The 15,054-nt window shown below is 37.4% G+C and overlaps 1 protein-coding gene across 3 annotated transcripts in view; it reads right to left on the bottom strand.

Moving 5' to 3' along the window:
* Positions 1-15,054, bottom strand: part of COL6A6 (collagen type VI alpha 6 chain) — a 143,194-nt gene that overhangs the window by 59,246 nt on the left and 68,894 nt on the right. For 2 of the 3 annotated variants that reach the window (XM_055320983.1, XM_055320984.1), the window contains exons 19-23: positions 13,957-14,022; positions 12,426-12,479; positions 4,426-4,461; positions 2,840-2,902; positions 982-1,044 (exon numbers count right to left, since the gene is read on the bottom strand). In XM_055320983.1, coding sequence (XP_055176958.1) covers positions 982-1,044; positions 2,840-2,902; positions 4,426-4,461; positions 12,426-12,479; positions 13,957-14,022 — 282 coding nt within the window. The remainder of the gene's footprint in view (positions 1-981; positions 1,045-2,839; positions 2,903-4,425; positions 4,462-12,425; positions 12,480-13,956; positions 14,023-15,054) is intronic. The other variant, XM_055320986.1, reaches the window with a different exon arrangement.

Raw genomic sequence — 15,054 nt, 5'->3', positions numbered from 1 at the left:
GTTTTGATATGAGAACATTCACTTAAGTGTTGGACCACTGCCTAATGGACACCAAGTAATGGATTCCCTTTACCCGTTAGTCAAGTGTAAGTCCCAACTGTGTCTCATTTATTCATTTACTAATTGATTTGTTATATAAGTACATGTTGAGCTCTATAGTGGGGCAGCCCTGTTATTCTAGGCTCTGGGATATGGTATAAGCAAGACAAAATTCTGGTCTTCAAGAAGTTTAGTTTACAGTGTAGAAGGGGAGACAAAAAACTAAACAAGTATAATAGTAGTTAGGTAATGACTAGATCATGTGGCCATGCTATTAAAAGTGTGGTCTGGGAATTAGCATCAGGACTGCCTGGGAGCTCACTGGAAGTATAGAACCTCAAGCTCCACCCCAAAGCTGCTGATCAGAATCTGCACTTTAACAAGTTGTCCAGGTGATTCTTAGGCACTTAGAAGTTTGAGAAGTGATGTGGGAAACTCAGTCCCAATACTGGGTGTGTCTACTAGAATCATCTGGGGAGAATTTAAAGTTACTGATACCCTGGCCTCACCTTCAGAGATTCTGATTTAACCGGGCTGGTGGAGTATTTTATAATCTTCCCAGGAGAGTATTGTGTATAGCTAGGTTGAGGAGCACAGAAGTAGGTTGTATTCTGGGTGCAATGGGAAGCCCCTGAGGATTGCGATCAGAGGAGTGGCAGGACCTGATTTTTGCAGAGGAGGAATTCTTAACCTCACAGTAATGGCTGAAGTGTTGAGGCAAAGAAGACTAGAAGTCCTCTTCCACTTCTGTGTTTGACAGAAAGACAGCCCACTCTGCAAGGTGGGTCACGATGTGATGTGGCCATCACACCAAACACTGAACTCAAAATTCTACTGGTTCACAGGCAATAAAGAACTCCTTCCACAGAAAAGAAACTGCAAGGATATCCATATTAAAGCCAAGACCAGAGCCAGGTGCAGTCATTTTCTCTCATTACATACCTGAGGACCTTTACTTCCCAGACCTCCTTTTTCGCCTTTCATACCAGTCTCTCCTCTGGGACCCTATATACAGAGAATTATAGCATTATTTTCTTTCTAAAAGAGAACACTTGAATATTAACTTGAATATTAAAGATGGACATGATAATTCCATCACATGGGCAGAAACTGGAAAGAACTCTATTCACACCCTTGGCTCTATGTTGATTTGTGAGCTCTCCTGTGTTAGTCTACAAGGGTCTAATTTGCAATTTAGGCAGTTGGGGGCATTTACAGTTGACTGAATAAATGCTCCACTTGAATTTTTCAGTATTGCTTTTTTTTTTTTTAAGATTTTATTTATTCATGAGACATATATATAGAGAGAAGCGGAGACACAGGCAGAGGGAGAAGCAGGCCCCATGCAGGGAGCCCGACGCAGGACTCCATCCTGGGACTCCAGGATCACACCTCAGGCCGAAGGCAGATGCCAAACCACTGAGCCACCCAGGGATCCCCCTCAGTATTGCTTTTTAATTATCCTAACCACCTTTAGAGTCCAAATGCATATATTTCTTATGTGATAAAATAATCCTTAATTACATAATCTGAAACTGAAATATTAAAATAAGTTTTCTATTCAATAACCACACTGAAGACTGGTCATAAGATGTAGCACGTGGTAAGATGAAGTTCAGATATTTCTACTTCTAGGATATTATATTGCTTATTAATCGTGGCCTCTGTACATGAGGCAAAGAAACCTTCACGCTGTGTTTGGTTTTTCCATCTCCTTTTAAATTATGTCATGAAGAAAGAGTCTGTAAAGTGGAAGGGATGCTGTTGTATTTGTTTATCATGAAACAAAGCCAGCCAATCTATTGAAATTCTTCCCCACAGCTCCAGTGGCAAATATTTCTCACTTGAAGATAAGAAAAGTGAACTTTCCTCAGCTGGCAAGTAAAACAGAAAAAAAAGCAATCAAGCTCAAGAGCTAGGGGTCCAAGGGGGCAGACTGTTTACTACTGTTCTGAAGTCTTGGTAAAAATGTGAACACAATTTCTCATCTGATGTCTAAAGATGCTTTGCCCAAATTCCATGGACCAAGCTGCTAACATATAATAGTTAAATTGTTTTCAACTTCATGCATTAAAACTTTGAAAAATTACAGAAATATTGCTTGTCCTGCATTTACCAAACAGTAAAATTATTTAAGTTTTCAAAACAGTTTGGAGAGAAAAAAATATGTTCTAACTTTCTATAGTCTGGCCTCCTTTCCTTTATCTCAACATTTTCTAGGACTTCCTTTCCCTTCTCAGTATTATTTCAAGCTACATTTTGCTCTTTCTGGCACATGCTTTTTTCCCCCTCATGTGATCAGTGGAAGAGCCAACTGTGGCTTCTTACAAAGGAAAAAGTGCTGGAGGCAGCTCTCTGGGGAAGTGAGCAAGAAGGCAGGCTGAGTGCCACACTATAGATCATCCCGCTGAAGACTTCAGCTGTATTTGGAACAATTCTTTCCTAGAGTAGCGCCAGTTTTTCTACCACACAGGCATCCAGATATGCAACACTGTGTTACATTGACCAAAATTCCCAAACCTTTGAGGATCAACATTTTCTTTGGCTCAAGGTCTCCCCTAGCTAGACTGAACTCATTGTACAGGGACTCTACCCAGCATGTTCATTCCCTTCTCACCTCTTGATGGGACAAAACTTAGATAAAGGAGACCAAATCCTGGACAAGACTACATTGCTTCCTTACTTTATTACTCTGAACACACTTTAAACATCTTTAATCCTGTAAAGAGATTTGAAGGATTCCATGAAGGCTCCAGATTCTTCTTTATGCTCTCAAACCCTAATCAGTTCTGATATGTACCTGAGGGCCCTTAACTCCCCATGAGCCTTCAAGTCCATCTGGGCCTGGGATGCCTGTTTTCCCCTGTGGTGAGAGAGAATCAACCTGTTATTACCATTTCCTGAGAATTTTGTCTCCTTATGTACAAGATTATAGATTTTCAATCACAATGTCTGTGCAGGATCATTGGTAAAAATATGAAAAATAAAGGAAAATACAAATAAAGAGATAAAAATTTTCTATAATCTCATCAAGCAGAGATAACCACAGCTACTATGTTGGTATATTTGGTTTCAAGTCTTTATACATATGTACACTCACACACCCATTTTTTTCTGTAACATTTGTAATATATCTGACTTGCACGTTTGGCCTAAAAATACTCACAGTTTACTTCCCATTTTCTTCAAAAATCTCCAGACATCTTACAACATTATATTTATATTCAAATAGATCACATATCTATGGGTCAAAAGTTGAGCATTACCTTCACATTGTCTTTGAACTTTCTCAGAGATAAGAATTCCAAAAAAGAGGAAGGATTAAAAGGCTTAGTCAACATTTGGGATACCTTAAGTTTATGTCTCAGTTGTTACACATATGTGATTAAATGTCCCATGCTAATTGCTTTTCCTTGATCTCAGAAAGGGGAAATTTCTCAACACTTTCTCTCCCCAATCTTGTTTTATGTGATTATTCTGGATTTGCTCTCCTTTTTGAAGTTTAACCTTGAAGTGTGTGTGAGTAATGTCTATGGATGGTAAATTCTCTTAGTCTTGATCTGAAAATATTTACATGTTCACTCACAGTTTAGCTAGGTATAAAATTCTATATTAACAGTTATTTTTCTTCTGGACCTACAAATATCACTTTTTCTGGCATGTTTTATTGCCAAATACAAGTCCACTACAATCTAATTTGTTATTCCTTTCACGGGTAAAAACGTTTTTTCTCTTAGTCATGTTTAAGATGTTTTATCTTTAGTATTCCAGAGTTTCACCATGATATGATTGAGTGGATTTACTGTTTATCCTCATTATATTTTCAACCTGAAGGCGTTTCCTCAATTTTATAAATTCTAAGTCCACAATTTCTTTTTCATAAATATTATACATACATGAGGCATGTATGTCACCAGTTTGTACAAAAGATATGATACAATATTTGGTATAGTCAACTTTTGAACAAAACACTCTGAATATCCAATTTGTATTAGGGTCTCATTGTACTCTCAGTTTAAAAAGTGTTTGTGTAAATTGTAAGATTTCAGAGTCAATTGAACAAAAATCTAAAGGATCACTCAACTGAGTTACTAGTTTGTTGAAATTCAAAGTTAAATTTAATAGTAATCATGCCAATTAGTGTCTCTTATCATTAATTTTTTTCTTATCATTAATTTTTACAGTGTTTGATTAGAATGCCCAAATCTTCATTTTAAGATTTGAGCTCTTGAAATTATAGCTTAGAAGATTTCTAAAACATCATTCCACAACCAATATCATCAAAAAGTGAAGAGCTTTGATCCTGAAAGAGGTTTCCCAGAGCCTTTATTCTTACTTCTTGACTGAACACAGAATATTTGGAGTTAAGAAAAAAAATAATTGTACCTGTGGGCCTGTATGTCCCCTTCGGCCAAGAGCTGCCTAAAGTTGGAGGAATGGTAGGTATCATTAATTATGAAAAAAAAAAAGCTTTTTATATTTAAATTGATAATGAACACCTTAAGGCACTTTTTTTTTTAAAGTACCCACATATTGGTTTAAACATTTAATTAGTCACTGCATAATGACAGTAAAATGTTGCCAACTTGAATGTCTATCCTAGGTCAATAGGTAATTAAAATCACATAGACAACTGAAATCTGTACATACTTGAGAGAACAGATTGTGGTCAATAATTTGTCCTCCACTAAACTATTACTAGAGCTGATCACAAGATCCAAAATTGACTGATTTGAATTTCATTTCTTTTCATTTTTCCAAAGTACTATCAAGTAAGCCAAAAATCAAGAGTGGAGTAGCCAAAAGGCAGGAAGCCAGAGGAAAAAACTGGGAGAATTGACTCCATTGAACTTATTTATAGATTAACTTCAGAATATAAAGGTAGCCAGACTAATTTTAACCCCCTCCCCCAAAAAGCCAAAAAATATGCTTACCTGTCAAAAATTAAAGAATCTGCCCAAGTATTCAGAAGTTCTCAATTCAAGATGTTAATGAAGTAATCAAAATAATAGCACTATATAATCAAGTGCATTTTTCTTAATACTCTCATATGTAAGTTAGTGTCTGGATATATTTCAGTTCAACATTTTATAGATCTGGAAATCACACAAAGACATTTTGTCTAACTTAGGATGTCCCCGTATAGTCATAGCAAGACTGACACCGGGATTTGTAAAATTTAGTATATATATCAGACATTTTCTTGATGGAAATTTGAGATATTTAGATCAAATTTCTATGTGAGGCCAGTATTGCAGACGTTGAATTCTTTTAATCATATTTCAGTTAAAATCTATTGTTATCTAGGAAACAGACTGTGTATATCTGAAGAAATGGAGACCTATTTCTTTAAAACTCTGATGAGTCATCTTGAGATGAGAGTTTAAATCCTTTCTATCAGAGGAGGAAAAGAAACTCTCTCCACTCCTTTAGTACAAGGGTTTAACTGTTCTGATTCAATTCACTTCAGTCTCATTGAGAAAAATACCTAACAATGATCTATAACCCACAAAGCATATTGTATGGGAACAACAGGAGCATAAAGATTTCACACACATATGCACATACACAGTTCTTGATCTTATGAGACTCTCATATTTGGGCTTGGGGAGTGAAGAGATAAATATTACAATATTTACAAGGCATAGTATGGCAAATGCCATAAGAAAGGGGAAATGGAAATATGGGTTTCAAAGAAAGCAATTATATGCAGTTTGTCAAATTAGGAAAATATTCCTAGAGGAAGATTGTTTTTTAAAGTTTATTTAAGTAATCTCTATGCCCAACTTGAGGCTTGAACTTACAACTTCAAGATCAAGAGTCTCATGCTCTGATTGAGCCAGTCAGATACCATGGAAGACATTTTTGATATGGGTTTCACAGAATGTGTAGGAGTTTTACAGGTAAAAATGAAAGTTTTTCTAGTAAAGGGTATGCCTAAGTAATGAATTAGAGGCAAGAAAATAGGAAGAGTATTTGACCATTTCTAGGTCAAAGATATAAGAAGAGAGGGCAGTAGGAGGGGCACTAAGTGGAAGGGTTCATAGTTCATTTAGTAGAAAACCACTGGGGTGCCTATAGCAGGAAATGTACACGGCCAGACTTGGGCTTTTAAGTGGATACATCTGGATGTGGTAGGCACAACTGAACCTACACTCAGGCAAAAATAAAGAGCTTCCTACATTACATGATTTACACCATATGAAATAGGACCTTACATCCAAAAGCCTTTCTCTGCTTCACTGTCACAGTGTTTGAAATAACATCAAGAAACATTTGGTGCCTGTGTCTTTAAGGTTTGACTTTGAAAGGGCTTGATTAAAATTAGTCATCTCAACATTGAATTCCTGCTCTCTAGAGGAACTGGGGTGAGTGGTGGTAAGTAAAAACTGACTTCTGTCCCTAGGCAAGAGTTTATAAGCCTAACAGAGGAGTATCACCATTCATGCAAATTTGCATAAGACAGACTTCAAATCCACCATTCATGATTCTAGAAGTCATCATTTAGCACTTCCATTAACGGCTATTTGGGATTTAAACTTTAACTGGAAGCTATGAGTTTGAGATACCTTGAGTACGTGTGAAAGACTGAAAGCAAACAAGGAAATGGGGGTGATAATTTTACAATTTTGCTTTACAATTTTTAATGTTTTAGACGGGGAAGATTAAATCCCCAAATGTCTTCATGGTTTGCCCATAGGCTTGCAGTTTTCTGGTAACACATCCAGACAGCCTAACTCATCTGTGAAAGGAAATGCTAATGAGCACATCAAGAAAGAAAACATCCCCAAAGGCATCCTGAGAGTAAGAAGATTCAGAACAAGATACCCAGTCTTGTTGATCCCTCATAGCCTGGCTTTCTGGCTGTTTACCAGGACCCACTTTCCCAGATAGATATCGACTGATTTGAGATGCAATCCCCCGGGGAAGAAAACAGGACATTCTTAATGGTAAAACATCACATTAATACTGACTCTTAATGGCAAACACTCATTTACAATGATGACTGACTGCCTGGGGGGAACTTAAAGCCACCCCTTAAAGTAGTGCCAAGAGAGATGAAAAGGGCAAAGCATAACTAACAGCTCTGTAGACTGAATAGGATTGAAAGCCAGTTGCTTCTCATTATCCATGGCACAATAATCTGTTCTAAACTAGGGGTGGTGGAAGGGGAGGAGGGTGGGGGGAGTGGGGGTGAATGGGTGATGGGCACTGAGGGGGGCACTTGACGGGATGAACACTGGGTGTTATTCTGTATTTTGGCAAATTGAACACCAGTAAAAAATAAATTTATTTTTTAAAAAAATAATTCTCAGTAAAGTTTGGCTCAGAAAGAACCAATCCCCATTCCCACCTCTTGCCCCAGTGCTGTGGCTTTCTGGTCCTGATCCTACTCTCTCCACCACCACAATTGAATCTATTACAGACTGCTGGCAGGGCACCAGTTACAGTTTGCTATCCCTACAAATCCATCCCCTTCTACAACAGGAGTTTCAAACTGCAAGGGGGTGGTTTAGCAACCCCACTTCTCTGGGAACAATTGGCAGTGTCTGGAGACAGTTTTCACTGTCACAAGTTGAGGGTGCTGCTGCTTGGTACCTGGTGGTTAGAGGCCAGGGATAACACTAACCATCTTACAATGCACAAAACAACTTCCCATAACAAAGAATTACTTGATTCAATGTCAATAATAGGTTGATACACCATCCCTTGAATCTGTAGCATGATTCTATGTTCCTTGCAAGTAAGGACTATGTCTTATTTGATTTTGTGGCTCTAGTAGCTAGTAGAGTTGCTGGTATTCTGTAAGTGTTCATTAAATGTTTGTCAAACGAATCAAAGCCAGAGTTGGTCAACTGCTCTTATTTCCCTGCATGCCACACCCTACCACCATCCTCCAATCATTTCTCAGTTTAGCAGAATCTTGTACCAGGGAGTCCTCAATACTTATTATCTAGTTACATTTTAGAGTTTTTCAGTTAGTGGTATAAATTTTTCTTCCTTCTGAAAGGATAATGATTTTACTATTATTATAAATATGATACATACTGATTTTTAAATATTCAAATGCAGGAAAACACAATCAAAATGTAAGTCATCTCAAATCCTACATAGAAATAATAGTGAAAGGGAATATAAGGGAAGGGAGAAGAAATGTGTGGGGAAATATCAGAAAGGGACACAGAACATAAAGACTCCTAACTCTGGGAAACGAACTAGGGGTGGTGGAGGGGGAGGAGGGCGGGGGGTGGGGGTGAATGGGTGACGGGCACTGAGGGGGACACTTGACGGGATGAGCACTGGGTGTTATTCTGTATGTTGGTAAATTGAACACCAATAAAAATTAATTTATTAAAAAAATCCTACATAGATAGAACTATTGCTAACATTTGATAATCTTGATTCTAAACATCTTTTTATGCAGGTTTATAGATAGTTCTAAATAGCAGTACTTTTGGTTAAGAAAGGATCATGGTATTTATTTTAAAAATAAAATATTACATTTTACTTGAATTTAGTAGAAAAACAAAATAAATGGGGGCTATATTGCCTGAATTTTCAAAGGCTTTATCATATTAATTATTTATATACACAAAGGATAACTTGGATGGGTATAAAAATCTTGGACACCTGGATTTCCCTCAGAACTCCAGCTATTCTCCTGCTCTCCCCACTTCTGGCTCTGATTGTAGTGAAGAAAGCTAAAAATAGACTGGGTTTTCTATATTATCTACTTGGAAATTCTTGGAGATTCTTCCTTTACATAATAAGTTTGGTAATTTCACTAGGATGTAGCTCAAGGTTATGTTTTTGGGTCAGTTTTTCCTGAGTCAGAGTATGCCTTTTCTACCTGCACCTTTGAGCCTTTTTACAATAAATTATTTTTATTACATTTTTTTATTACACTTCTGAATATTTTCTACATTAGCCTATTTAACTTAGTAATGTAAACTGTAGAGTTGCTGACTCTCCATAGTCTGCCTTTATCTCTGCTTTTGTGGCTTCTTGGTTACTATATGCTCACCTATATTTTCATTCTTACTTATTCTAGGTTTTTTGTTGCTTGTAACCCATCCTACACGTTTATTGCTCCCCAAACACTACCAGCTTGCTTTCTTCACTTCTTCAGACATTTTTTTTTTTTTTTAGAGCAATTGCATGGTCTTAAGTTTTTTTTTTTTTTTTGAGACTTTAGAGAACAATTTGCCAGAGTCATTCTGCCTTTGTCTTGAATAATTCCTCTCCCAATGAGGGTTTATTTGCCCTTTGCTCATATCGTTTTGCTCTTCTGTCTATGCATAGGTCCTAATAATCATTTAATAATGAAGATTCATAATATTTCTGATTATTAATCACTTTTGAATAGGGCCACCTATTTACTGAATAACTGTATGTAGTGTAGCTAGACCTGGGTCAGTAGTTTTGATATAGATATGTTGTCTCAAACACTTTCTCATCATCAAGTTTTGTTTTTTTTGTTTTTTTTTTTTTTTTTTTTACCTCACACTACCTCTCCCTTCAAATTTGGGCATTTAAGAGATTCATGGAACTCACATAAAGCCCCTTAAATCATAGTTTCTCTGTATTGCAATAGTTACTGTTTCTTCAATCTTTACAGCCTTCATAGATGAGACTGCTGGTTTTAGACATTAAAAATGAAATATTCTTTAGTTTCCCACGATTTCTGCCTCCTCTGCTACAGTGTTTCTATGGGTATATTCTCCGATCTTCTCAAAACCTGAAAGCTACTTTTAGAGAAATCTGATCTCTGTTTGAGGTCTGAGGTATATGTATAAGCTTTCCAAAGCCTCCCCTCATTAGGATCTAGATTTTTAAAAAATTGCTCAATATTTTCCATAATGCCTGTCTTGAAGTTGTGGTCATTCTTTGTTAATCTTTTTTTAATTTGTGTTGTTTTTGGTAAGTTGCACAAAAAGGAATAGTATAAAAAACACCTTGACTTTGCCATCCTTAGCTGAAAGTCCTACTTTTACTTCTGAATGACACTTCTGTATCTATAACCCGAGATGTGGACATATTTCTCAGGAGTTGTGCAGTTTAAGTAATACATAGTGATGCTGTGTTAGCCTCAAGAGAGACTATAGCCTCTATAAAACAATAAAAGTACATCTCCCATGCCAGGAAATCTTGGATGATATTCTTTAAGTTCAAAATATTTTCCCAGTGTATGTAAGCTGGCTACACCCTTCTAGAAAGTGAAATGAATAACAAATGTGTTGCTGTATCTTTAGGTGCATTAACACAGCAGCGGCAATAAAGTGCTTTCCCAGCAACCAAATTCTGCACATTTTAAATATAACTTCTGTTTTCACTTCCATTTTCTCTACCTACCAAAGAAGAGGTGGTCCAAGCTACAAAAACAATTTTCTTGATGAAGTATAATAGCTGGTTCTATGAACTTCTCAGAAAATATGATGCATAATATATGCAATATATCAAACTAGTTTTTATTTGTGCTCAGTAAATAGTACAAATAATTGAGGAGAGAGGTGGAAGAAGCTGGAGAAAGCTAGATAACTAAGAATGGAAAGGAAATGCTACAAAATGGAAAAACAGGTCTAACTTTGAACCCAATGCAGGTATTTAAGTGTCTTTTATTAGAGTTATTTCTTCTTATTAGATAAAAATTTTCTTTTATAATTTCTGTGCTCTTCCAATAGTCAAACAAAGAATCTGTTTTAAAAAGTACCTGTTGGAAAAAATACAACAAAACAAATAAAAAGACCCCCAAACCCAAAGGTTGCATAAGGAAGTGATCTAATTTCATTCTTAGTATTTCCACAATATGGAGGTTCCTCAAAAAATTAAACATAGAGCTACGTTATGATTCAGCAATTCCACTTCTGAGTATATGTCCATAGGAATTGTGAACACTAATTAAAAAAGATATCTGCACCCCTGTGTTCATTGCAGCATTACTTACACAACAGCCAAGACATGGAAGCAGCCTAACTGCCCACTGACGGATGAATGGATAAGGAATGTGTGAGATCTATCTATCTATCTATCTATCTATCTATCTATCTATCTATCTATCTAATCATGGAATGTTATTCAGCCAAAAAAGGAGATCTTGCCACTTATGACAACATGGATGAACCCTGAAGGCATTATACTAAGTGAAATAAGTCAGAGAAAGACAGAAAGACAAATACTACATGATCTCGCTAATATGTGGAACATTTTTTTTTAATAGATTTTATTTTAGAACAAGTGAGAGCACAAGCTGGGGAGGGAGGGGCCATGGGAGAGGGAGAAGCAGACTCTCTGCCAAGCAGAGAGCCCAATGGGGGCTCAATTCCAGGACCTTGCAATCATGACCTGAGCTGAAGGCAGGTGCTTAACCGCCTGAGCCACTCAGGAACCCCTAATATGTGGAATCTTAAAAATACCAAAAAACCCCAAAATAACTCCAAAAACTTGACTCCTAGACACAGAGAACAGATTGGCATTATGCCAGAGGTAAGGGGTAGTAGGTAAATGAAATGGATAAAATGGGTAAGAAGGTACAAACTTTCAGTCATAAAATAAGTCACAGGATGTAATGTACAGCATACATTACATCTAATGTATACATACATGTATAGATGTATAGTACAGCTAATAATACTGTATTATATATCTGAAAGTTGCTAAGAGAGTAGATCTTAAAGTCTTCAGTACAAGGAAAAATTTGTAACTACACATAGTGATGAATGTTAACCAGATTTACTGCAGTGATTATTTCACAACCACATATACATGTCAAGTGATGTTATACACCTGAATAATATGTTATACATCGACTATACCTCAGTTAGTACTATACACGTGGGCTTTAAAATTGAGCACAAATAAAAACCAGTTTAGTATACTGTATTTATCATGCATTGTATTGTCTGCGTTCATAGAATCAGCTATTATACTCCACCAAGAAAATGTTTTTGTATTTTGGAACACACACCTTCTTTCCAAGGCAGAGAGTATAGAAGTAAGAACAGAGGATTTTTACTCTGACTTTCCTAAGTAGTCATAAAATTCAACACAGGAAAGGAGTTTGGGACTTAAAATGACATCACTGGCAATGACAGCCTAGTGAGAAGGCCAAACTTTAACCACTCTTCCCCTAGTTGGCTGCTTTTTTGTTCTCTTTGCCCAGACTTTTCTCCTGATTGCTAATTTTCCTTGCAGCCAGCACCTTCCTGCCTCAGCTTTTCAGGGGCTTTCCTCAAGTGCTTTGCAAGCTGTGTTCTCAGAATTATCCCAAGTGTCTCCAAGGTAATGAGCCCCAGTGGAACCATCCCACCCATTCCCCACAATCAGCCATTTTTATCACAATATAGGCTACCAGAGCAGTGGGTCTTCTTGTCTAGAAGGGCTCTTACTGTCTTTCTTCTGGAGCCTGGTGTTCCAGGGGGGCCTGGCCAGCCTCTTCTACCCTATCAAAAAAAAAAAGAGAAAGAAAAAAAAGCATATGGGTGACAGTAATTACACAGTACTGACACATTTCCTCTTCAGCATCTGCTTGTGCTGTGGGAGGGTGGATGGATATATACCAACTAGAGAGTTATCCTCCCTTTGGAATGTGGCATTACTTCCACTGGTTATAAACCATATGTCTACATGGGTAATGAGGAACTATAGGACTAAATGTTAATGACGTGGCTTCATCTGTTCATCGCCACTATCTAACTTGTCTTTGAATGTAAGTATAGAGTATCCAAATCAAACTATCCCACGGTGTTGCTGCAGAGTGGATAAATGAAGCATTCCATATATCAGGTATGGCTACTACTGGTTTGGATTTCTACCTTTGGACTTCTTGTTTTGTTTGGGTGTAGATGAACATCCTCATGTAAATAAAATATCACAATACTCCTAAGTCCTCCCAAAATAGAAAATGAAGGAAAAAAATTATGAGTCTATAATAAAACATGTGAGACTTACATTTACCCCATAGTAAAAATGGAAGATGACATTTACTGAAGATTTATGATGTGGCAAGGTCAGTCACTGAATTCCCATCATAACCTTCAAAAGTAGGCTACTTATCCTATTTTGCAGATGAGGAAATTGAGGTTTACAGAAAGTGGTCCAAGGCCACAGAGCTGGTAAGGCACAGAGCATGATATAGGACCTGGGCCTGTCCCCAAAAGGAAAGTTCTTTCTACTATATCAGACCTCTTCCCCTGGTAAAGTCACCAAGGGAACTTCCTCATCAAGAAGATCCAGAGAAACACATTTTCCAGATAATTACTTTTAAAAATTCTGAAAAACAAGGTAAGATGATCAAATTGTGACTTGTGAGATCATGAGATTAATCCCACGAGACTTGCCTTGAGCATGTGAGCTGTATAGGTCCATCAGCTCTTTTTCTTTTTATCATGTACTACAAATAATATGATGCCGTCTTAGGGTATGTTACTTCTATATCTATATCCTGGGAAGGCCAACAATTCACTGGCTTTTTTTTTTTAAGATTTTATTTATTTATTCATGAGAGACACAGAGAAAGAGGCAGAGACACAGGCAGAGGGAGAAGCAGGCTCTGTGCAGGGAGCCCGACGTGAGACTTGATACCGGGACCCCAGGGTCATGCTCTGGGCCAAAGACAGGCGCCAAACTGCTGAGCCACCCAGGTGTCCCTGGCTTGTTGTTTCCACTGGCTAGCCCTACATTGTAAGTTAGAGCGTAGATGTTTGCATTCATAAATGAAAGCCCTTGCATTCAAGGGCAGGGGCTTGGTGAAACAAGTCACCCCAAATTCAGAAGAACAAAAGAAAAAAAAGAATGTTTTTCGAATCCTAGAGTAGAAGATAAGGAGGAGGAAAATATATTTTTGCTCCTAAAAATGTTTTTTCTGTATCAAATAATGCCACATCATTACAAGTTTACTTTCAATTGCCACATAATTACTTGTCTTCCACGTTCTCCTTTCAAGCCCTTAGGTCCTTCTATGGTATTGTCAAATCCAGGAACTCCCTATAAAACAGAAAATAAAGAGAAAAATTTTGAACTTCTCTCCTTAAAAATGTAACTGCATATATAACACATTTATTCACTCCCCACCCCCCACCCCCGAAAAATACATGCCAAAGAAGTGGAATCCCTTTAAAAGCATAGATAGGTAAAAACTACAAATGGGATGATTTCTTTTCCTCTTGTGCTCTGCATTATCAGAAGATAGTGGAGACTGCATGTGTATGTAGGGGGAAAGCAAGAGCTCACCATAGGAGGCATAGCCAAGGGAATCAAGGGTGACATGGCTTGTGTTTATGACAATTTTTGTCCTGGGTCTGGAGGTACCCCTTCTTGCTACTGCTATTCTTTCTCTTAATGTTTGCTTTTCTTTCTTGGGGCCTAGACAAGTTTATACTTGAGGGTTGGTAGATTTTTACTCTCCTCTAGCTTTGGGAGAGACAGAGGGTTTTAACGGGTTCCACCACAAGAACATAAATACACTGAGCAGCACTGAGGACTATATTCACCATCCATTCTCTCTTTCTCCTCTTGGGTGTCTGGTAGCCTTCTAGCTCCATATGTTCACTGGTACTTTTCCTCCCATTTTCAGAAAATTCTGGAATCTTGAGTTTCCCTCAATATTCATACAACATTCTAGCAAGAACTCATTGTGGGATATTATCCTTAGCAGGCCAGACTGAAAGTTTTCTATCTTGGGTAGTTAGGACCACCAATAGAGCAGTATCACCATGATGCTGGGACAATCAATTGAGCCAGTCAGTTCAGCCAACACTCCAATAGATTGAGAGGGGACAAGAATTATCCAGTCCTGCTGAGTGCCAGCTGCTGGGCTGTTTGGCTGATAGCAGCCCAGATTACCTTCATCAATCAATAAGTAATTTGAGATCACCAACAGGGACATGTCATTGTTCCAGATACTTAGAAAGATTTTTAAACCAATACTTTCTACACCTACAGAGTTTACAGGCTAACAGACAGAAAAAGATGAGCTTAGAATTTACTTATAACTGACATTACCAGAATTGATGTGAA

Source organism: Nyctereutes procyonoides, unplaced genomic scaffold (genome assembly GCF_905146905.1).
Source record: "Nyctereutes procyonoides isolate TBG_1078 unplaced genomic scaffold, NYPRO_anot_genome, whole genome shotgun sequence".
NCBI lineage: Eukaryota > Metazoa > Chordata > Mammalia > Carnivora > Canidae > Nyctereutes > Nyctereutes procyonoides.
This window is presented reverse-complemented; position numbering and strand designations above follow the sequence as displayed.